This window comes from Tauraco erythrolophus, chromosome 5 (assembly GCF_009769465.1).
Source record: "Tauraco erythrolophus isolate bTauEry1 chromosome 5, bTauEry1.pri, whole genome shotgun sequence".
In the NCBI taxonomy this organism is placed as follows: Eukaryota; Metazoa; Chordata; class Aves; order Musophagiformes; family Musophagidae; genus Tauraco; species Tauraco erythrolophus.
Window position 1 is genome coordinate 53,049,894 of NC_141469.1, and position 24,740 is coordinate 53,074,633.

The following is a 24,740-nucleotide window of genomic DNA, read 5'->3' on the forward strand; positions in this document are numbered from 1 at the left end:
GACCATCACTAATTACTAAGTACTGAAAATTATTACTCACTGTTATTCCTATTTCTTTTGTAAGTTGTTTAACACACTTAAGTATTCTAGGAGTTAAAGAATTTCAATAACATAGTTATCTTTTCTCCTAGGTTTTCTTTTTTAGGTCTTGTTCTTTTTTTTTTCATAAGACAGCTCAAAATTTCCACCTGATTATTTTCAGCTTTTACAAGCCTGAATCCAATATCACAGAAATTGCATGAAATAAAGTAGAACAGATCAGCTAGTCTGATCTCTGTGTCTTATAGGCAGTTATCTATCATCCAGTTCAAATAAATAATCTTCAGGAGACTAGAAGGTTCAGGAGAGATTCAGGCTGTAGTTCATAAGTGTTTGGCAGTAAATTAATTTATTACATTAACTTAAATAACCCAGACAGAATAAAAGGCATATTTTGTTTAGTACATGATGATGAAGGCAAAAAAACCCCAAACCCAATATTCCTACCAGTTGTGTCTACAGAGTCCTCTTGAAGATTGGTTTAGTACTGATAGTAAATGCTAAACAGGAGAAAAGAGAGTCTCCATAACATCGCTGGTCCTCTCTGCTCTGTATCCTATCTCCATTTGTGATGAATAGCTCAGAGGAAAATATAGCTGGTCCTTTGTCCTCCGAATATCTCTGACCACTCAGGGATAATCATCCTATTCTGATGCGTACAGGTGATGAAATGTAGTGTGAAGTTTTATTTTAGTTCTTTTTTTTTTCTGGAAAACTAAAGCAAGAGTGTTGCAGGCACGCTGATTCAGGACAAATCTTGATCTTCCCACAACCTGGGAAAGGAATGGTTGTGCATGGGAACTACTGGAACGGGAGAGACCTCTGTAACCATGTCATACTTTTCCAAAGACAAGTAGGAAGGATGGATCCCACCTTGTTACATAATTAACCTAATTTGTTTTAAAAAGTTAAAATCGTTTCCATTTGCAACCTTTTCTAATAAGCTGTATCAGCAGTTAACTATGCTTTTGCTATAAAAGTGAATGTTATTGCAAGGTTGAACTTAAATTGCATTCTGTAGCAGATGAATCTTCTTACGCCTTTGCTGGCAAGACTTAAAAGCCATCCACTCTTAGATACCTTTTCCACATTCCTACATACAGTTATCAAACCACTCATTATACGTTGGGCTGATTCCTAAGTGCTTACCAGGAACTGAAGATATGATATGCTATAAAAGTATTCACTTCTGAAGTGACAAAATTAACCCCTATTCCATGTGCGAGTATTTATTTAATTTGAATTACCTTTGGATAAATGAACTTCTCCAGGAGTAATCACTGAGCATGATCCCATGTAAAACCCTAAACATTCTTACAAAACTACCACAGGAATTTTAGTAAGTAAACTTTAGAGAAATCAGTGGGAAGCCTTCCTCAACATCGTCAAGCACTGAATTTTGTCCTAGATCACTAAAGACTATCTTTTTCCTCAATCTTTTCTGAGTCCAAATGCTAGGGCAATTAATGTTGCTTTGGTGAATTCAATCTCACCTTCATTAGATGATTTAGTCACTCAGTCACTTTCATAACGGGTAAAGAGTTGGTACCTGGTAACCAAAAGAATGAACCCCTTTAAATAAGGGTCATGTCATGCCTGTGTCATGCTGCATCACATGGGGGAAGGAGGTGGAACTGTTGAGTTGCGTTGTGCCCAGAGATCCTTCTGTCACCTTAGCTCACAAATTCAACGATAAGACGAAGCTCATGTCCTGCTGCTACCTATACAAAGGAGCCAGAAAACAATTATCCTCACTACTCCTCAAGTAATAAGAGTAGATCATAAGGGGATAAGAATTTTGATTTATCCTGTAGTGTTTAGTTACAGGAGCCATGTGAAAAAGAATCTTGAACCTCTGTTTAAACTGTCTTCTAACACGATGCAGCCTACGATAACAAAGGTATTTGTTATTCAACTCATTACTGTAATGCTTAAAAACAATTTTCTTAAAGTAACTTAAGATCTTACTACCTGTAATTTTTAATCTGTGTTATACAGATTTTGTGATAAACAATTTACCTACTACCTGTAAATGAAATTACCAAAATCTGTAAAGATTACTTTATTCCAAAATAAAATAGCCAGTAGAGCAGGAATACTAGAACGAAACGCTCTGTTAGTCTCTCTCTTATCTGGATGAATTAATTATCTAGGTGAAGAACACAGTGGGATGAGTACAGTTTTAACGAACAGCTGATTGGGCTAAGACTTGGAAGAGTGACAGATGGAACCGATACAATTTTCCTCATGTACTGCCTTTTGATGAAAGGACAACTACACTATTTGGGAAAATTCTTGCTCACCTGAGTGAAAGGCAGTTCCAGAGTATCCAGAATCTGACAGTCAGAGCAGATCTGTTCAGTGCAGTGGTGGAAACAGAAATGTTTGGTAAACACCAGAGCTCTCACTGCTGAATTTTACAGCTGAACTGAACTGGTGCTTGCAACGGTGGGAACTTGGTACCTGCACATACACAGCCCATGAGACAAAAACAGTAACAGCGCAAATACTAGTTTGAAGAGCTGAGCTACTAGAACTTCAGTGAAAACAATAAGAAGAGATTTAATAGCTCATAGGGTTTCTGTGGGAACTTCAGATGACCACACAGAACTCAATGGGAATTAGGAAAGAATTTCCCATGCATTTTACGGAACAAGTTACATACTCCACGTGGATTCACACAGGATGATGATTTACTAGTTGGAAGAACTGAGTCCATTTTTCATTTTAGAAGACGAGACTGGTGGTGTATTTTGGGTAGAATTGGCCAATAACACTGTCAGACCACAAGACAGCAGGGAATGCAAAAATATGCCAGATTTTTTCCAGTAAACCTTAAAGATTATCTGCTACTGTATGACAATGATGTGAGGTTTTTGAAGAAGATAAAAGCATCATTTATTCACACAGATTAATGATAAAACCTCATTATTTAATAGTTAAGAGAGAGACAATCTTTGAAAAGAAAAATCAAACTAAACAAAAATACATGCAGGGTTTTATGTTTTTGTTGTTTTTTTTTTTTTAAACTCCTCAGTCCATTTTTTATCAATAAAAATTATCTTGTGTTTAAACTTCCTACTTGATTCTTCATTTACACTTTTTTCTCATAGCTATGCATTGTGCATGTGCCTGGTTTAGAACGATAGTTTTACTATGCAATTTCCATATTTCAAAATACAAATTGGTGATTGTATTTGCTGCCTGAAACTGTTTTCATCTTCATTTGCATAGTGAAGACTCATCAATTTCAATGGAATTTATCAGTCATCATCTTCACATTTCACCTAACACAATCTAAATCAGCATCTTCATTGATATTGTTTTGCTATTCTTTTACTATTCTTTCATTACCTGCTTCTGATCTTTATTCTGCTGGAGATTTTGGCCCTGCTGATTTGTTTCTTTCTCCCACTATGCCTTCTTTCCTGGATGACATACATGCTCATAGATGTCTTGTCCACTGGCTTATTCATGTCTTTCTCTGTTGGTATAGAATGAATTTTCAATTCCAGTTTACTAAGTACAGTCAATCATTCAGATTTCTCTGAACCATTGTTTCCCCAAAGACTTATAAGTGTCTCTTTACATAAGAAATGCTGTCCCTATCCCACTGCTGCTTGAAGAGAAGACAATGACAAAGTATTTTAGAAAATGTTTTACTAAATAATAATTTTGTAATATTTTTTTGTCCGTCACTTAGCATGAACTTCCTTCCCCTGGTTTTCAGACTGAAAATTTCTTGAAGTAGAACTATTACTGAAATTAGACAGCATACTTGCAGCAGTTTAAAAAATAAGAATAATGGTGATATTGGTAGCCTGCTAGTATTTTTGCTTTCATTCTCATCAAGATCAGACATGCTTACACTTCACAAACCTATTTTTAAGTGGTGACAACATTATTTGTATTACTGAAGCACTCAAAAGCCACAGACTTGAACCACAACCTCATTGTGCAAGATCCTGTGCAAACAGAGGAGAAGAATTACCCTTACATCAGAAGGAATGTAACCAGTATAAAGCAAGAATCCTCATGTAGACTGATGTGGGAGTACAAGAAAAATGATCATTTGTGTCATATAAATAATGTTTTAAGTAGTCTGGGAACACTGGGATCTTGACTGATATCAAACTTTTTTAGACAACAAAAGAGTGCAGTACAGAAAGCATTAGGAACAGTCAATGAGAGGGCTTTGCGGATGTATGTGAGGAGGGTCCTTATGAGGAAAAATGTGAAGGAATCCAGTCTCCTATATTTCAGCTTTACCTGCAATTGTGAATGTTACCCTATGAGTATTTTTCTGATGCATCTAGAATCTCGTAATCCTAAACATATACAGAAGCTAGAATATTTTTGATCTAGAATATTTTATCTTTAGAAAGTACAGTAGAGTTTACAGATTCTTTCCAAACGTGGGTTCATTTCCTTTTTTGATATTGCTAAAAGTCATAGCAATGATCACATTATTTCCTTCATGAACAGTTTCTTCATTTGTAGTGAAACATCAATTGTCATTGTCCTTTCCTGTTCCCCCACTTCCAGTTTCCTCTCAAAGAGGATCATTCAGCTCTGGAGATTCCCAAACACTCAGCCCCTGTGGCGCACAGTTGCTCCAGAAACCAATGAGACCTTACACCTTCTCTATCTTTTGCCTCTTTCATACATAAAATGTTGCAAGAAACACTGACATGTCAGGAGCTTTTGAAGACAGTGGAAGAATTTTCAAAACACTTTTATGTCTTTTATGTGCTGATGAACTATACTCAAATACCTCTTTAGCTTGTAGGAATGAAATTATTTCTGTAGTTCTATCATTTCCATAAAGATGACTTTTGTAAAAATTTGTGAGCTGCCTAAATGTATGATAGAGCCTATAAAAATCTGTATTATTTTTTTTATTATACCATGAATGACATCATTGTTCAATTAGTTAATATTCCTTAGTAGCTACTACTTTGCAAAAGTCACAAGCCACAAGACTGAAGCATGCTTTTGTTAGGGCATGCTTACATGCTGAATTTGTTGTAAGATTAGGGTCTGAAATGCCATTTATTTCCCTACAGTCTTTCACACTATTACTTTATAGCAGTCTAGCATCCTCATTGCAACATGGTCACTAAAGATAATACCAGTAGTCAAAGGAGACTTGACAGGAAAAGGGCATTTCTTGACAAAGTTATCACTGTGATTTAACAAAAAATGGTTTAAAACTTAAACTGTGCTAGCGTGTACTCACACTAATATTAATTAATGACAAAGCACAGTACTGAACGCGTACAAGGTATGCTAGCTGGAAGGGACCTTCTGCCTGTGCTGTGATTAACTCCACCTACAACGTTTGCAAGAGATTAAGGAAGTTTAGAATTAGAAAACACATGCATTACACAAGGATGGTAGCCCAAAAGAGTACACTGACAGGCAGACACCCATGAAATGCTGCCTTGGAATTCATGTATCCCAGCTTTCACTCCACCCAGTAGCCTGGACAGCAGCAGCGGGAGATCTGAGCGGACTCACGTTCTGCAGGGCCCTGCAGCAGAACCGCTGATGACCCCGAGTGATTAAGGGTCAACAAACTTCAGCCTGAAGCAACCGTTCTATGAACTTTGGCACATTCTGAGTTGGCTCCTGCTGGTTTGTTGCCTTTGGCCCTTATCTTGCAGTTTAGCAACAATTGTGAAATTTTGAATAAAGTTACAAGACAGATCGGTTCTCAGTGATTCAAGGTCTCACTCCTCAAATGCTCCTGGTCTTCAAAATTCCTTTGGTAAATAACCTCATCTATCAGCTAAACATTTTCCAATAGATGTGTCACAGGACACACAGATGAAAAAAATAGAAAAAACAGAAAAAAATATAGTATTTCCATAAATATCATGTGGGGCAAGGAAACATTATCAGAGATTCTCCATGGTAGCACTTTGTTTGGAAAAATTATCTGAATTCTATGCATGCACAGACTTCAGCCCATGATTGAGAAAACTCTGTTTTGAGTCCAGTACTGTGTTTTCTTTTCAGATGGATGAAGAGAAAGTGCAAGTATCTTTGGAACATGAAAAGAAAAAGAGGAAAAGAAGAGGAGCTGCCCACTTCCAAAAGTACTTCTAAGTCTAACCTCATTGGCTCCCAAATTTCCAATTTGCCTATGAAAGAGAACTTTTAACATAAAGTTAATTAGACTTTCAAAAATTTTGCTATGAATTTTATTTTCAAGGCAGAACTTGGGTCTTTGACAGAAATTATAAGTTCTTCCTCCTTAAGTGTGCAAGGAAGAGAACATATAACTCCATGGGTTCCTTTTTTCTTGACAATGTTTCTTCTGCCATTGAGATGGCCTCAGTGCTGTAATGGAATACTTAATGAATTACAGATTTTCAGTGATAGGTAATCATAGGTAGATATGTAAATAAAAAAGGGCGCAGAAGTCATAAAATAAAATAATAAGCTTGTCTATATTTCTTGGAAAGAGGCAACTCACTTCAAATGAGAAAAGCTCTCTATATTTAAATATTTAATATAAGACCTGTGATGCCTTTCAGCATACTTTGAGATGTAAACCTAATCAGATTCAGTCCTATTGTTTCTCCCCTGATCTTTACCTGCAAGAAGATATTTCCTACTTGTAGTGTGTATTTTTAACATCCATTCTCTCTTGCATCTCTCCCTACCCTTTTTCTGAGCAATCAGGACTAAGTAATAAAATAATCATAGGAAGAATTTCATTATTCTGCCTTCCTGCTTCCTTAGCTGGGGTAGTTCCTGGAGAATTTCTCATTCTAGCAAGGAGTTTTATAAGAGTGCTCAGGTTTATGGTTTTCAGTGTCTATAGTCAGATTACAGAAAACACAGGCAAGACATTACCAAGACAGTTTCAGAAGTAATTCAGAAGCATAAAACTTAGTGAAGACTGTTCAGCTACAGAGGTAACACAAGTAGATACAGCAACAGAATTTTCTTTCTTGGAAATCATCTCAGTCCTGGAGGTCACATGAGATACAATTCACAACGTTCAGTGGCAGGTAGGTCTCTTGTATTTGTTCAGCTCAGCAGCTGTCTACTTCTGCCTTTAAACAGCTAAATGGTTTTAGAAAATATCTGTCTTTCTAGTAATCTAGTAATTTTCAGAAATTATTAATTACTGACTCAATTAAGAAAACAATTTTTGACAACTACACATCCTCCATAAGTGCAGGATATCTTCTACGTACCCAGAATCTCTGAATTTTTAAGAATAAATCTTATATGTGTATATTTTCTTAACATAGAGTCTATGTGCTCTGATTTTCTGTTCTTACAATTTCTGTATTTCCAAGAGATTATCCACAGAATGTTCTAAACAATGTGAGAAACCCATTAAAGATTTTTTTCCTCTCCGAAGAATACAGAGGTCTCCAAACTCTCTGAAATCTATAAGCGTGTCGAAACACCACTCAGTGATGCCAACAGCAAAACTGGATGTTTCTTGAACTGCTTTTGTATTGGCAAAGCAGTAAAAGAAGAACTAGAAAAATTGCATGTGACTGTGTAGCAAAGCTCCACAATGAGCCAACATAGTTCAGTTTTAACGGTTTAGAAGCTGGATATAAAATGGGCTGTATTACTCTGTCACATTTTTGCTATCTGCCTTATGCCTATCACCCCACTACTTCTCCAGTGAGATACAGAATTGCTGAACTTTTCGTTCATTCAACATACCAACCATGTGAGTTTATTGTGAAAATAAACTCATTGCTCCTGTTCAGCTGAAAGTCTATACTTAATTTCACTTTTTCTGCATAAACCTGTCAATTACAGCAAATACTCAATTTTAAATACTGTTATCTTAAAGTTCCTTTAGGATTTCAAGGAGATATATCTTGGGAAATCATTTGAGGTACTTTGAAACTCATAATTTGTAAAGAAACATTATATTTAATCTCACACCTATCTAATCTCACATTTACTTATCAATACTTTTAAACTATATTGAACAATCCTAAGGCTATACTACTGCAATATAAAATATGCTGGACTGAGAGCTACAGCTTCGTAAAGAAGTGTTAGCATTCTGCAAGATCATGGATTTTTGAGAGACTAATTCTGTCGTGTACCTCTCTCCCTTCTCTGAAATAAAATCCTACATTGTTTTCACAGTGCAGTTTTCAGTCTCAGTGGCCTGTAATTCCATACTGGCTGCCTCTTGTGCAGGGTTTTTGTTCACCTAACAAACTATTATGGAAGAATAAACTTCTCAGTCTAGTGCCATTCACATACAGGCAACTTCTTCTGAGAGTGGGGAATCCCAAACTTCAGAATGACTCTGGAAGACCAAACAATCTCCCTGCTTTCAATCTTGAGCAGTACCTTGTCTGCCTTTCTGTATTCTGCATGGCAATATGTTAACTACTAATCTCTATATAATGTGTGCAGTATTATTTAATATACAATAATCGTATTTCATTATTTATTGGGTTGTAGAATACAGGGAATACCTTGAGTACGATTATATGTTGTTTGAATTTTACTTATCTTTTAAGATAGGGATAGTACAAAAATAACATAAAGATGGTTCGGTAAGAGAAGGTAAATAGAACAAAATTTCATAGCGCAAGCAGTGTTTTAGGGAAAAAAAACATACAAACTAAAAACTTTGCTAATCTCTATTAGAATACAGAAATGTTCAAAGTAGGGTAGTTAATCTGAAGAAAATTAGAAGTGGCAACACACTGGAATGTACAGTTTCTATTTATAGAAACTCAACAAACTAGAAGCCCATACTGTTCAATTAACAATTTACAACACCTTCGTTATATAGTGCAGTGCAAAAAGCGGATGGCTGTTTAATTTCTGTATTTCCAGATGCATGTCATTTCCAACCTTCATATTTAATAATGTGTAACTGCCTGAAGGGGAGAGATCAGAATGTGTGGCATGTCTCACTAAGAGGAATTTTGTGCATTAAAAAACCCCAAACCAAGCTCTTTCAACTCTTAAATAGAGAGCTAACCAGTTCCCTTGCTCCCACCCTGGGTCTGAAGAAAAAAAAAAAAAAAAAGGAAGAAAAAAAAAGAAAAAAAAAGCACAAAGTGAGACAAAGCAGAGAGTAAGAAACAGAGAGGGCAAGAGACAGAGAGAAAGAGAGCACAGGAGTAAGAGAATTCCTGAAGAGAGAGGCGTATGTAAAGGACAAGAAGAAATGGCTTTCCATGATGTCACTCACAACATGTCTGTGTCTGGAAAAGTGCTTGAAAAGGCAGACATGGAATTCTTCCATTCCAGTAATGCAAACTATTCTTGCCACGTTTTCAAATGATGTTCCAGGAGTAAAAAATACCATGTTCAAGGTATGAAGGAAGATAATCTAGATATTCATTCACTACCAACAAGTTGAGCTAATTTAGGTATTGCCATTTCCTCTTTACCCTTTAGAATTCAGTTTTCCCAATTTCCTCCTATTTTGGAATCTGTTTCCCCCCACCTCCTTCTTGCTCTTTTCTTCTTTCATCTCTCACCCCCTTCAAGAAGCTGATGTAAGGGTTTTTTCTTCCTCTTCATGAGCATGCTTCTACTTTCCTGTGCTCTCCATCTACTGGTAGAGAGATTAAAGTGTTGTCATGACTTTTCTAACTTGAATTCTCTGTCTTCGTCCCCTCGTTCTGCACTCCCTTACTTGTCTTGGACTCAAGCCTGAAATTCTTTTTTAGATAAAACACAGGAAATTCTCACCAAAAAGCATATTTACGTATTACATTGTTTCTTTGCCCTTTACTACAGCTTTTCTTTCTTGAGGTTTTGCATATTCCCTCTTCAGCTAAATGCACATTATTTCTGACATCACAAATCCCCCAAAAATCACTTGGCTGAAAGCACACTTAAAATAACCACAGCTGCAATTGGACACATGGATTCATGGAGGCTTATTTAAGTACTAACAAGACTGAGAGCATAAACAAAAATTATTAGTGATGTGATTGTCCCTTAAAGGCACTGGTCTTCAGCCCATGGCCTGGAAAACATCTAATACCTATGTTTGCTATAAATGCCAATATTTCTTTCACCTTGTTCAAGTGGATGCGTTATCCAGCTACATATAAGAAGTAATTAAAATGCTTATAGGGATAGGCAAAGCTGTGACTGCACAACCAGGCCAATGATCTTGCTGGGATTGATCTGGTGAAGATGGCCATGGACCATGGGGAAGCCAAAATGTACTTTGGAACAGGATGGATAGAGTTTGATGTTAATAGCTGCCCTGACTTCAACGCAAGATGTAAATTTGGAATAAAAGTCAGGAAGGTGGAAAAGTCAAAGAAAATAGAAGAAAAAGAGGAGAAAGATAAAAAAAAAAGAGAAAAGGAGAAGGAGAAAAAAAGTAATAAAAAAGAAAAACGAGAAAGACAAAAAAGAAAATAGAGGGAAAAAAGAAAAAAAGAAGAGACAGAAAAAAGATCACTTTAAAGATTAAGGAGCATGGCTAAGCTAAAGTAAAGCATTATTTAAAAATAATTCTGCTCTTTCCTGTTTTTATATGCACAATTCTGCAAAAAGGCATTCAAATTTCATAACATCTCAACATGGACTGAAGTCCCATCAAGCACCGAACTTTTGAATGCGAGTACTAGGGGATTAGTTGAAAACAGTTTTACAGCAAGTAACACTACTTTATAGTAAATAGAACAATTCCAGTTTTGCCAGGACAACATTTTTCATATCTGTTGAAATGGTCACTAGTAGTTACTATCACTTAGGAGATTAGCACAGCAGATGCTCACAGCAGCAGTTTCCCAGTAGTTTTCAAGCAGCTCAAATGTGATTGCTATACCTGCAACTATAGTGTATCTCATCTGCTCTGCATGACAATACTAGCATGGAACAACTGGGTGACCTGAATCTCCTCCTTGTGTGAATGCCATGCAAAAGAGGAGAAAAAAAGCAGTATTGCCTGGGACACAAATGGGTCCCTAAACTAGCATTACCTTACAAAGTAACTCCTGAGATTACACTATTTTCTCTATCTTCAAACCACTCTGAGCTTTGCCTTCTTTTGAGTTGCTGAGGGATAAGGTAAGGGTCTTGTGGCTCTCATTCACAAGATGATGTTCAATCTGTGTTGTTTAGTTTGATTGCTTCTGGCCTAGTGATCTAATTCCTAGCAAGATGTAATAAGCACTCACAAAGTCTGATACAAAACCAATGATTTCTTTATAGAGCTATCCAAAACCAAAACTGAAGTTGCCCTTGGCAAATTATAAGCTAACCAACAATCCAGCATCTAACAACAGTTTATTCTAGCTGAAAGTCTTGTGCAACACTGTGAGACTCAATAAAGTTGCAGCCTATTGTCACCTATCAGTCTACTGGCAAAATGTGTTTTCACAGCTTTAAAGTTCCTTAGTCCCAGTCGCCAGAAAATCTCCAACCTATCTTTCTGCGGCAAGTCTCCCAGTAGCTTTCTCCCTTTCTACTCCTTCATACTGTCCAGAAAGGGGCCCGCTAACCTTTTCTTGAACACTCTTCCATTTGTTCTAGAGATTTTGAGATATCTTGTTGAGTTATTGCTGAACAAGATGGGAACAGTCACAAATCTGTGAATATTTCTATTTCTCTCGTGTTTATTAAAGACTTTTAGGCAGAATATATTCTGTTCATTTCAGCACAGTAAGATACTCTTCAACACTATTTCAAGGATGTACATCATTAAAAGTCCTTATGCTAGTCTCCTGCATGTGGTGAAATTTATCCCCCACTTTATCTTCCAATTATTTCCGTTCAAAGACACAGAATTCTAAAAATGCTTAGATGTACAGATGCAATAACTGATGCAATACATCTCAGTACAATTCTAACAGGAGATTTCAGATTCCTTCTTTTCAACAGAGTTTCCAGGAAATGTTTAGCATTTATTAATTGCTCTGAAATGCTCTATCAGGCACGAAACAGATAAGGCTTGTGTCATTAGGACAAGTTGTATTGAGGTGAAGCTCTATGATACAGAAATAGCTTCTGTGTAAGAGTTTCTGTGTCCAGCTGTCTATGGTTTAGAACATGTTTATGGTTGTATTGGATCAATCTAGACTATTTCTCTCTCCCCAAGACCTGCAGTAGATTAGAGGATGTGTATAAAAATATGGCAATCCCAATGGCAGCTACAGAGTGTGCACGTACGGCAAACGCCCAACAGAAGATGTTGGCGAACTGTGTCTCTTGAGCCACACTTCTGCATTAGGATTTCATCACGACTGACATTAAGACTGTAATGATAATAGATTCTATTTGGTCTAAATAATATAATGGATGTTTCTAGTCTAAAGATTAATTTAGACTAGATTTCTTGGCTGAAAATCTGCCCAGTGGAAAAGGACCAGGGGTATTGGTCAATAGCTGGCTGAGCATGAGCATGTAGTGTGCCCAGGTGTCCAAGAAGGCCAATAGCATTCTGGCTGATACCAGAGATAGTGTGGCCAGCAGGACTAGAGAAGTGATTGTCCCCCTGTACTTGGCACTTGTGAGTCCACACCTCAAATACTGTTTTCAGTTTTGAGCCCTTCACTACAAGAAAGACATTGAGGTGCTGGAGTGTGTCTGAAGAAGAACAACGAGGCTGGTGAAGGGTCTGGAGCACAAGTCTTATGAGGCGCGGCTGAGGGAACTGGAATTGTTTAACCTGGAGAAAAGGAGGCTGAGGAGAGACCTGATTGCTCTCTACAACTACCTGAAAGGAGGTTGTAGCAATGTGTCAGTCTCTTCTGTCAGAAGTATATGCCTCTGCATTAAAGCAATTTAAACAACAACAACAAATCCATTAGTAAAATTGCTTAGTGCTTAGTGAACTTTGTTTTTCTTTAGGGAAAATAAATTCTTTACACTGTTGACATTAAGAATGGGTTTACATCTTTTCCGGCAATTTTCCACTAGCAGGCTTCTAACTGACAGTGATTTTAAAATTTTTCCCCATCTTTGCTCATGCATGCAACAACAATTCTGAGCTGGATTATAGGATTCAATGTGGAGATGCACTGACGGAGTACAATTTACAAGCTGACAGAGTAAATTTACAAAGTATTTTTTAAAAAACCCACAATGATATAAATGTCATGTAAGCTTTTCTTGGCAGGTGCTGAAAGAGTTAAAATTTCATACTGACATACAGTTCAACATATTTAAGCAACTTCAAGAAAAATAGGGGAAACTTGGTAAGGATTCAGCTCTGTCCATATGGAAGAGCACAGAAGAGAGACTTGCACTAATCTTATCAGGCAATAAAATTGGAGAATAAATGGGAACATTTCACGTAGTGTCTGACATTCAGAACATATTGCTGTGGAAAGAAAATCCCAGCAAGCTCTCAAAAATTCAGATTCAATCAGCTTCGTATCAGAGTTGTTTAAGTTAAAAAAGAAATTGATATCCTGTCATTCTATCAAACCTACAATTTCTGAATGGCTAGAGAAATTGAACCTTCTCTTAATGATTTCTTATAAGAGAAAGATTTACTTATGAAGAACAACATTTTTAGATAACTTTTTTTTTGAAGTGTAAATACACTGAAATTTACACAGTGTAATTTTGCTTGCTTCCTTCATAGGCTTATATCTAATAAAGCAGGCTGAATCCCTGTCCTCAACACTGCTTGTCTGCTAAATCAGCCTATGCCTGATAAAACAGAATATTCAACATAGTGTCAACGTAAACCCATATAAAATTTGCTATTTGCTATGTTTTGAAAGTTCTTTAGGCTCTTTATCCTAAGTGAATTTCAATTCTTCTGCTGAAGACCTCCCATTTCTGCATTAATCGTTCACACTGGCAATGTCCACCGCTGTCACTATCACCATAATATTTAAGATAACCCTTAATACTGAATGGTTACAGATAGCTTTCAGAATAAATAAGTCATTTAGTTACAATTTTCACCTGGAAGGTGCTAGCAAATGAGACACTATGTGCATTTCCAGAAACCACTGGAGGAATACAAGGTAGTTGGCAGTAAGTGTGACATCGTGAGAAGCCTGTATTTGAGTGAAAGGAGTGTAAATAATTAAACAGTTTATTTTATCCATGGATAACAGATAAACAAACTTTTTTCCTCAGTGATAATCACTTGCCAATTGATGTCTACATATTTCTTTCCTTTCACAAAATAAACAATAATTTGTGAACAACATGTTAGTCAATAGATGACTTACAAATATTCATTTAGACATCTTTTTTTCAGTCAAAGCATCTGGTTATCAAAGTCACAATGTGTCATTTCTAAATATTGACTGAAAAATAGACTAACAGCTAATTAAAATGGATTTATTTATGCATATCAGTCTTTTTGTTAGGTATTATATAGAACAGTCATTCCTCCAAAACCCAAGTCAGTAATCTATCACACGGATCTTCATTAATACCAGTTTTCAAATATCAAGGATTGAACTATGTTATTCAGAATATCGACCTATGGTCATAAATGCTTTGTACAATACTTAACCCATGTTATTTACTTAATTTTATATCAAAAAGTATATTCCTCATTAAATAAATAGTGGTATATTTACCAAAATGTAATATTCAAGCTTCACAAATTTTTCCTTTTTTTTTTTTTTTTTTTATTGATGCCTACGTGTTCCTGGAACTAGCCTCAGTTGTTTCCTAGACAATCCTGGAATGTATAGCAGTAAGTCAGAGGTAGAAACATAAGTTGGTAGGGTGGAGTTTTTTGGCTCTCATGGTCATTAGTTTTGAAAAAGTACTAAAATCCAAAAGAAATGTTCTGAGTAATTTATTCTTTATTACTTGTGTGTTTTCCTAGAACATCTCTATTTATAAGCTAAATAGAAAACGTCTACTTTTTCCCCAGTTTCACAGTAATTTAGAGTATCAGCCTGAACTCTTATATTTCCGATTCCAGCTCTTATGATTTTCCTGTATTACAGACACCTTCTTCTCTGCGATTCAGACTGTCATCATTTTTTGTGCAGAGGCTTGACACATTTTTTAGACCACGGTATTTGGAAGGACTGAAGTCACAATGTTATCCAACTGGAATATTATGGCAGTCAAATAATTGACACATAGAACTGACTCTCTTGACTTTTGTAGGATGGGACACCAGCAATTCTTCTAGGCATCACACATTCATTTGGAACTGGAGGACGTGTGACTCTCGTGTACCATGAGCCTGAATGCAAATGCAGGCTGCCTTGTGGTGTGTCTATGTAACCATCACTTAGTGATCAATGGAGCATGAGTCAGCTCTTTGAATATAGTCATAGTAGGCATGAGGGAAACTCTCTGATGCTTGGGAAAGGTCACTTATGGTTTTTCAGACATGTATTTTTTAAGATACCAGGCATATGACATTAGGAAGAAGTATTCTGAGTCCTTGTGGTAATTCATTCTAATTGCTAAATCTTTTAGCTCTGACACAAGGCCTTAACTCTGCAAAAAACGTATCCACATACCCATGCATGTGATGCTTCTGACATGCACAGTCTTGTTGATTTAAATAGATTTACTCCTGTAAGAGAATGCCTTTAGCTGCAGAACGAAGTTTAAAGAAACAAACTAACTGAGGCTGAACTTCTAAATTGTATGACCTTGTATGATTCATGAGATTGATGTTTATATGATTTGTTCTCAGAGAACCTGGAAAGCTCTCTTTGCATCTGCTTGCCATCGTTTAACAACAACATAAATGATTTCCTGCTTCTAAGCCTTGAGTATTTAAATTGAAGCTACATGGAAGAATATTGGTTCTGAGAGCAACATAATAAAGTTCCTCCAGTCACAGATTTCGGTTTTCATTTGTCAAACATAGATATGGAAGTACTAATAAATGCAATGCTGATGTGTGAGAACATAACAGATTTGACTCCTATTATCAGCAAATCTGACTTGCAATGAAGAAACATTGCAAAGCATAGGTTGCCCCTCCTTTCTGAGGGGTTTGGGAATTGTTTTGCCCAAGCCCAAATGCAACCAGGGTGTGAGAGAGCCCGAACTGCAATTTTTAGATTCCCTACCATAGTAACATTGCTGTAAGTGGCCAGAAATGATAATTCCCTCAGCTTTTTTAGCTCATGCAGAAAAGATGCAAGATGTGTTCACAGGTCTGAATTGATCTTGAAGAATTTTGACCTATTAGCCCATTATAGGCTGACATGACCATAACACATTAGACTGTAACACATTTAAGCATGATACCTTTAAACATAAATACAGTCTTGCTCACACTTTTCTACTGAACTACTTGAATATTGGCAACTTCTGGTATGATTATTAACTTAATGTGAATTTTTCTTACAGAGAAGATGATGTTTCCTATTCTCAAACACAAGAGTCTTGAATAAAATGAGAAAAAAGACGACAACTATGGATTTTTTTAAACAAAAACTATCTTCCAGGAAGGTTGTGCAATGTTCAGTATTTTTTCCTCACAGTTGGGTTCATTTGAAGCAATAAGCAACATGCCAAGAGGAATCATAGCACTCTAATATAAGAGACTTAATGCTCTTGAATCTATGTGCCTCCTGTGGTGGTACACATGCAGTTGTGATGTGATGCTGTGTCAGTAATTATGTAGCTGGTTGAAAATGGGATATGATTTTTATGAACACCAGCATTTAATGTACAAATAAATTATTGTATGTGTGAATATGAAATGAGAATTTCCTAACGTGAAATTTACAGTTCAAGGGATTCATCCAAAAATCTTCCAAATATCTTAAATCTATTAAGAGCTCAATTTTTCCTCCGTTATTGTAAAATTAATCCTCTTTAGGACTAAGTGGAAATTTTTTAACATCTTTAAAAGTATCCTCATCCACTATAATTTCCATTAAAACTTCATTCCCACAGAAAAATGTCAACCTTTAGTCTATCATATCTTATAAATATTTGGAATGCATCTGTACAAGAGAAAAGCTTTTCTTTTTTTTTTCTTTTTTTTTTCATAAAGGTGAAAAATATGTATGTTTGATTATGAACTGTTTCATTTGGCACAACTGTGTGACCTGGTGTAAATGCTTGATGTCCCCTGGCCAGTGCCCATCATTTACAAAAGCATGGCAGCAGATGGCAGCATACAGTGGAAAAATGTACTTAATATTAGAAATAACAGAATTATCAATGTTACTGCTGAAGAAGTCATAAACTTTTGCTTCTGTTTGTAAAAATGGTTATTGTAGATAACCAGACTTACATAGTGTTGAAGACAGTGTCAGCAACTCTACAGAAAGGAGGAAAACATGAGAAAAAACTGTATATAAGCATAGCTGCCATAAATGGATTGCAAGAAGAGACAGAAAGGCAGACATACAACCCGATGTTTTGGAAAGGCTCAGAAGTCTTCCTGCTTAGTACTTCACAAGCTGGGTATTTAGTTAGGGTCCCAATAATGTGTTGGGATCAGGTGGACAGCCGAATACATGTATTTCCTGAGTCATACTGCAGCTATGTAAAAGGGCAAACCTTTTATTGCACTGTGAATTTCCAAACACTTTGGTCACTCAGGAATCAATACTGAGGGACGGGAAAAGAGAAAGAGACTGTCCCTGACCAGAGCAGCACTGTCAAAGATGTCATAGCTTTTCCCAGGATGAAATAAAAACCTGTTAGAATTCAAATGAATGTGTGATTGTGTTAAAATTTGCTTTCATAATTAATTGTCTTACTTTGACTTCTAAAATAATTTTTTTTTAAACACAGATATGTAAGGCAATACTATCTTAATCAACATGGTCAGATCCTGAAGTCTTTTCTCATCTTCTATTCGTAAAAATTCTTAAGTTTTAGAGAAACAACATTTTGATTAATGTTGCATAGTAAGAGTCTTCCTCCTTAATGCTTACTAGAATAACTTCCAGTTTTACCTGAATGAGTAAAATAAGAATTCAAGGAACACCATAGTATCAGTAAAATTTAGAAAAGTGATAAGAGGACTTTAATAAATAAACAAGTACAAATAAAACAAAGGTATGATTCAGTAAGACCAAAATATGTTAGCTATCAAGTGGCATGGCCCACCGTGAAAAATTTGTCTGCACAAATCAATTGACATATTCTCTGTGTGTTTGCACACCTGATAGTTCATTGAATTTACTATAAAGCATAACACAGTGGGAAATATAAACATTTCAAACAGTTGCTGCCTTGATAATTTTTTATGAAAATTTTATTTTGAAATCGAGATTTCCTTGTACTTACCATAAATTTTAGCTTCATTTCATAGGTTAAAAAACAGTATAGTAAAGTATCAAGAAACCTGAACTCTATTTCTTGACTTACAAATTTACAAATTACTCTTCACAGAATGATTTCGTTTTCTCTAAACAGCTGAATTTTAAAATATAACATGAATCAAAAGCATATGTAAAAGGCTTAATCATTTCAGAACATACAAATGAATAGTTTGCAAAACTGTAATCTAAATAATACAACCTTTTGTCCCAATCCAGTAACAAGATTTGTGAGAGTGGACTCCTGAGCTCATCCAGGACTTTACTGAAATCAGTAGCTGCACCTGAATCCCATTCTAGTGCGTAGCCAGACTGGACCATTTTGTACTTGCAGACATAGCTGGTGCCTAAAATCACTTTGACAAATGAATGCATTTTAAATGAGTCATTACAGCTAATCTGAAAAACAGTCTTCTCCTAGATACCAGCTATTCTGGTGATAATAGAGTTCTGATTACCTTTGCACAGCGCGATTAAGGCTAAGTTGGACACTGCTGAAGTAAGAGGAATAGAACTGCCAAGAAAAGCAGCAGAAAATAATCACAGCTGATTTTTTTTCACCTGAACAGAAAATAGATAGGCTTTGCAGAGCAGATGTTCAAGGGCAAAAATTTGGCCACAACTTTTAGGCCTTAGTTGCTATTGTCCTTTAGCCAATTTTTTATATTTAGGAAAAAAAAAAACGACAATGATAATTGATTCAAGCTTTCCTTAACTGGTTAGCTTTTAAGTGGGCGCTGGAGAAGACTATTGTAACTTATCTTTTGTTATTAAAATACATTTTAAATTCTGTAGCTACATATTGTTTTTATAATAATCAAGTCAAATTTAAAAATAAATTGTTTCAGGTCTTTATTGTTGAACAATACTAGAAGTGTCCAGATGTGTGGCATTAGATTGTAGAAGGCAATGACATATAAGATATTTACATTCCTTGCTCTCCAAATCCAGACCAGACACTCCCATTTTCCAGTGTTTCTCATGACCACTGGGGCAAAAGCCTGTTGATTTCATATTTTTTTAAGCTGATTTCAACTTCCATATGGTTAATGCTTGCCAAGTGTATATATTCAAGAGTTAATATTAAAAAATCATTATCTATTTTGGAAAGTGATGAATAAAAACCCAGAACATAGACATGTGCTAATTATAGAAGCGTGAATGTTCTTTGCTCTGTAAATATAAGTCATATAAAGATGCTAAAAACATTTCTTTACTACCCAATTCTAAATTGTGTGGGAAATGTATCTGTTCAATCATGTGAATCTGTACTTCACAGGGATTGTCCACTTGTGCACCTTGCCAAACATATATATTTTGAGTTAGCTGTTATACTGTGGACCAAACACTCTATTGATCACATTATGTTATTTCACCTTGACCATGAAATATAATATAACAGATTCCTAAATTTAAGATGAATGTTATTCAACTGTATACTTCTCATACACCCAAAATACCATGAAAGGCTGAATCCTAGAAAACCTTTTTATAGAAATACCTTTCTATAATGCTCTGGGGAGAATTCTGTTCTTCCTTGTCATGTCTGTATTCATTAAGGACTACGCTGTGTGCGTATGCAAGCATGTGTATGTGCTTATATATATGTGTACTGTACACATGTGTTCACACTAACAAGAACGGATTTGACTATCCATAAGTGAGTTTTTATGAAATGTTAAATAACTTGTGTATGTAAATATATCCCTTCCAATTTTCCTTAACAGAATATTATTATTTTGCAAAGAAAACAATAATTGATACTGAATTTTAAATATAATTCTGATTTTTTTTTTTAACATTTCATAAATTCTGCCCAGGAAAATGTAAAATGTCTTGCTTCTCCATAAACTAATGACTGAATCATTTTCACTAGGATTATCAAATCAAATTCTTCTTATGGATATTCCAGCACATTGGGACATTGTTAGACAGTTTTTGTTTTTTTTTTTTTAAATCCATATGAAGTTGAATTAACTTGAATGGACATAGTTTGTCTATACACAAATTTCCTATCTGTAAGAGAAGGTCTTGTGTAGTTAATATTTTTACCAAGTTCTTCATCAGGGACTAGATTTGAACCCTTATCTCCCTGCCTTAGTATTCCCACTCCCTGAGTCTGCACATGATGTTGTGTTTTAATTGTACAGTTTGCTTTTCATGTAGCCAACAGTTTGCTATAGTTTGTTTAAAAATACTATGTATTGTTCCACAGTGTAACTAATTGCAGTTTTACTCTTGTTTACATATTATTAATAAACAGAAAAAAATGAGTTGCCCTTGGAGATTAAGCATCTGGAATCCTTGAAGATCTGCAGTTGTAAACACCAAAAAGATATTACAAAGTAGCTTCCTGAATTTCCAGTGCAGAATAAAACTGCATAATAAAACTGGAATTTCCACACCAGCTATCCTGACAAAAAAAAAACACAACAAAAAACCCACAAAACTATAACAACAGTCTCCCTTACAGATAGAACACCACACTTTGAGGATTTTCACAGGTGATGTCTACAGGGAAATCATCTGCACAGAGACATGCCCTGTTCCGAGCAGTGTTTCAAGGAGATGCCATTCAATATACCCTTTTTAAAAATTCCTCCTGAGTAGAGCCCCAGGCTAAACACAATGAGAAGAATACAGGAACTTCTTTTCTACTAGTATGGGTTTGCAGTCAAGCACCTAGCAGCAATCTATCTAGCCATGTAGGTCAGACGAACAAGAGGGCTAGAGACACACAAAGCTGATAACTAAGGGTTATTTTCTCCTAGTGTGTTCCAAGAAAAAGTATGTTTTCAAATAAAGTTTGTCTGTGGGAAGGGAGGCAGCTGAAGTCCTGAACAGTCCATCGGACCTGATGAGGTGCATTCGTGGGTCCTGAGGGAACTGGCAGATGAAGTTGTAAGCTGCTATCCATCATATTTCGGAAGTCGTGGCAATCTGGTGAAGTTCCCAATGACTGGAAAAGGGGAAACATAGCCCCCATCTTTAAAAAGGGGAAAAAAGAAGACCCAGGGAACTACAGGCCAGTCAGTCTCATCGCTGTGCCTGTCAAGATCATGGAGCAGATCCTCCTGGTGACTATGCTAAGGCACACGAAAAATAAGGAGGTGATTGGTGACAGCCAACAGGGCTTCACTAAGGGAAAATCATGCCTGACTAATTTGGTGGCCTTCTATGATGAGGTTACAGCATTGATGGATAGGGGAAGAGAAACTGACATCGTCTACCTGGACTTATCCAAAGCATTTGATATTGTCCCACATGACATCCTTGTCTCTAAACTGGAAAGACATGGATTTGACGGATGGACCACTCGGTGGATAAGGAGTTAGCTGGATGTTCGCACTCAAAGAGTTGTGGTCAACGGCTCAATGTCCAAGTGGAGGCCAGTGACGAGTGGTGTTCCTCAGGGGTCAGTACTGGGGCCAGTGCTATTTAACATCTTTGTCGGTGACATGGACAGTGGGATCGAGTGCACCCTCAGCAAGTTTGCAGATGACACCAAGTAGTGTGGTGTTGTGGACACGCTGGAGGGAAGGGATGCCATCCAGAGGGACTTTGACAGGCTGGAGAGCTGGGCCTTTGAGAACCTCATGAAGTTCAACAAGGTCAAGTGCAAGGTCCTGCACGTGGGGCAATCCCAAGCATAAATACAGGCTGAGCGGAGAATGGATTGAGAGCAGTATGCAGGAAAATGACTTGGGAGTGCAAGTTGATGACAAGCTCAACATGAGCTGGCAGTGTACACTGGCATCCCAGAAAGCCAACCATATCCTGGGCTGCATCCAAAGAAACTTGGCCAGCAGGTCGAGGGAGGGGATTCTGCCCCTCTACTCTGCTCTTGTGAGACCCCACCTGGAATACTGTGTTCAGCTCTGGAGTTCCCAACACAAGAAGGACATGGAGCTGCTGGAGTGAGTCCAGAGGAGGGCCATGAATAAGATCTGAGGGCTGGAGCACCTCTGCTGTGAAGACAGGCTGAGAGAGTTGGGGCTGTTCAGCCTGGAGAAGAGAAGGTTCTGGGGAGACTTTCTATCAGCCTTCCAGTACTTAAAGGGTGCCTACAGGAAAGCTGGAGAGGGACTTTTTCCAAGGGCATGTAGTGGTAAGACAAGGGGCAATGGATTTAAACTGAAAGAGGGCAGATTTAGATTAGATATAAGGGAGAAATTTTTCACTCTGAGGGTGGTGAGGCATTGGCACATGCTGGCCAGAGCAGTTGTGAATGCCCCATCCCTGGAAGTGTTCAAGCCCAGGCTGGATGAGGCTTTGGGCAACCTGGTGTAGCAGAGAGTGTCCCTGTCCTCGGCAGGGTGGCTGGAACTAGATGATCTTTGAATTCCCTTCCAACCCTAACCATTCTATGATTCTATGATACTTATCAAACCTGCTATAATAAAAATGAAAATATGGTCTTTATCTCAACATGTTTACTAAAAAGAGCCCATCCCCAAATCCCACTATAAAGTAGGGTTAGTTGTGGTATGCAAAACTTTAGGAAACAGAGTTGAGTTTGGAAGAAATTTAGCTTCTCTTATTAAAAAGGTTAACAAAAGGTGTCTTTGGATTGTAGCTCTACAACCCACACATCAGCAGAGATTTTTTGAATATTCACAGTTACTCTACAAAGTAAAATAATGAAAGATATCTCCAAAATCATATACATTAAAAACTATATAATAAAGCAATATTTGCAGATATGTTCAGCTTGATATATCCATTATAACAAAAATCAAATAAATACTTATTAAAGATGAATTCAAACATAATATCTAACTCCAAAGGAAGTGACCCACGCTTCTGCAAAGTCAGGTGTTAAAAGTTCCCCAAATGTTAGTAGAGAAACCTAAATTCAAAAGGGATGTTTAATATCTTACAGAGTATCTGTGCTCTTCCCAGGATCTGGCAAAATGGGATGTCATCTTCTAGCGTAACATATGTACTTATTTGAGAATTTGTGTCACACTGTACGCAATGATAGGGTGCAGAGCTCTCTACTTGCTATACTTATGCACTGATGATAAATTACAAGTGAATTTATTTTTGTACAAGTGAACAATCCTAAATGTAAATGTTTATTATAACTTTTGTTACGGCCTCAATCAAAGGCTTAGTTAACTTGCTATTATTGCAGTACAGTAAGTGACAGTTAGCCTCTATTTTACTTTTTACAAACTTGTTACAAACATACACATTTACATTAACCACACTTTATATTTTAATATTTTATGCCAGATTGTCTACTGACATGGTTAGCAGCAGAGGCTGAATTTGTGAACAGATGGAGCAGGAGTTGTGCTAAGACTTTTCAGCCTGGACTGTTTAGAAGAGCCTAGATTTCTCTGCTTCATGAGGGAGTGGAAAGAACAAGTGCAAGAGGGAACAGAAAGTATGTCAGGAGTTTCTAGGACATCCAAGCTTTTCTGCACATGCTGATGACTGAAGCGTTGCGAAGAAGGATTCTTCAGTAGATGGGCAACGACAAAAGACAAGACCATGCTCCTGATAGCTGTATTTATGTTATGAATGGGTACAGACTGGGGCTCTTTGCCATATCTGAGCTCTCAGACCTGTCCTTCCTCACCACCTTGCATGCAGGAAAGGGTCTGCATGCTCAGAGGCTTCCCTCTGATCCTCAGCACACGAAATCGCTTGCCAAATTTGTCCTTAGAATGACATTCTCCCTTCAGTGGGGTAATACCTCCGTTCATAGTACACAACAGTTTAGCTGGGTTTGGGCATCATAAATCAGGCTACATGATTCAAACCTCTTTTTCTCCATCTGCATCCTCCATGAGATTTAGGAAATATTCCAAGTGATACCACTTCAGGAAACATTACCTCCCAAACTAAAATGAAATAGTGTCATTAATCTAATTTCTCACAGGAAAACCTCAGCTTATTATAATCATCAGCTGGTAATAGTGTCTTTCTGAATGTGAAACTCCTAGGATTGTTTGCCACTCAAATGGCACCTTGAGACCATCTACATTATTAGTCCTCGTTTTTCAGTGTCACACACATACTGTGTACAATCCATGTAGTGAATAGCATAAAATATCTTTATTTCTCTTCCAAGCTGATATCATGAATGATATTAAGAAATTGTAATCTTTGTACTCACCCCAGCCTTTGGTTTAGCTCCAGAGCTGGCTACCAAACAGGGAGATGCTAGGTCAGGAGCATGGATGTTAGGAGACAGGTTTGTTTGTGAGTGACTTACTGAAGCAACATCCACTCCGCTTTCAGAACCAGATTCAACATCCTGTAAAAAAAAAAAATATTGCAAGTCTGTTTAGTAATTGTGAATATGAAACAAAAATCTAGTTCTTCTAAATAATGGAAGCATTTAAATAAGCTCACTCAAATATATATGCTTAATTATCTGTGTAAGAATAATTCACCTTATTCTTTTCCATTCACTTGCTGTCCTTTTCAATGTGGTGGTTTGCATTAGCTGCTGTTCTGAAATTATAAATCACCACTAACATC

General features: G+C 36.8%; 1 protein-coding gene across 2 annotated transcripts in view; it reads right to left on the minus strand.

The window, feature by feature from the left end:
* Window positions 1-24,740, minus strand: part of DLC1 (DLC1 Rho GTPase activating protein) — a 224,739-nt gene that overhangs the window by 150,900 nt on the left and 49,099 nt on the right. For both annotated transcript variants that reach the window (XM_086612525.1, XM_086612524.1), the window contains one exon: window positions 24,373-24,513. In XM_086612525.1, coding sequence (XP_086468651.1) covers window positions 24,373-24,513 — 141 coding nt within the window. The remainder of the gene's footprint in view (window positions 1-24,372; window positions 24,514-24,740) is intronic.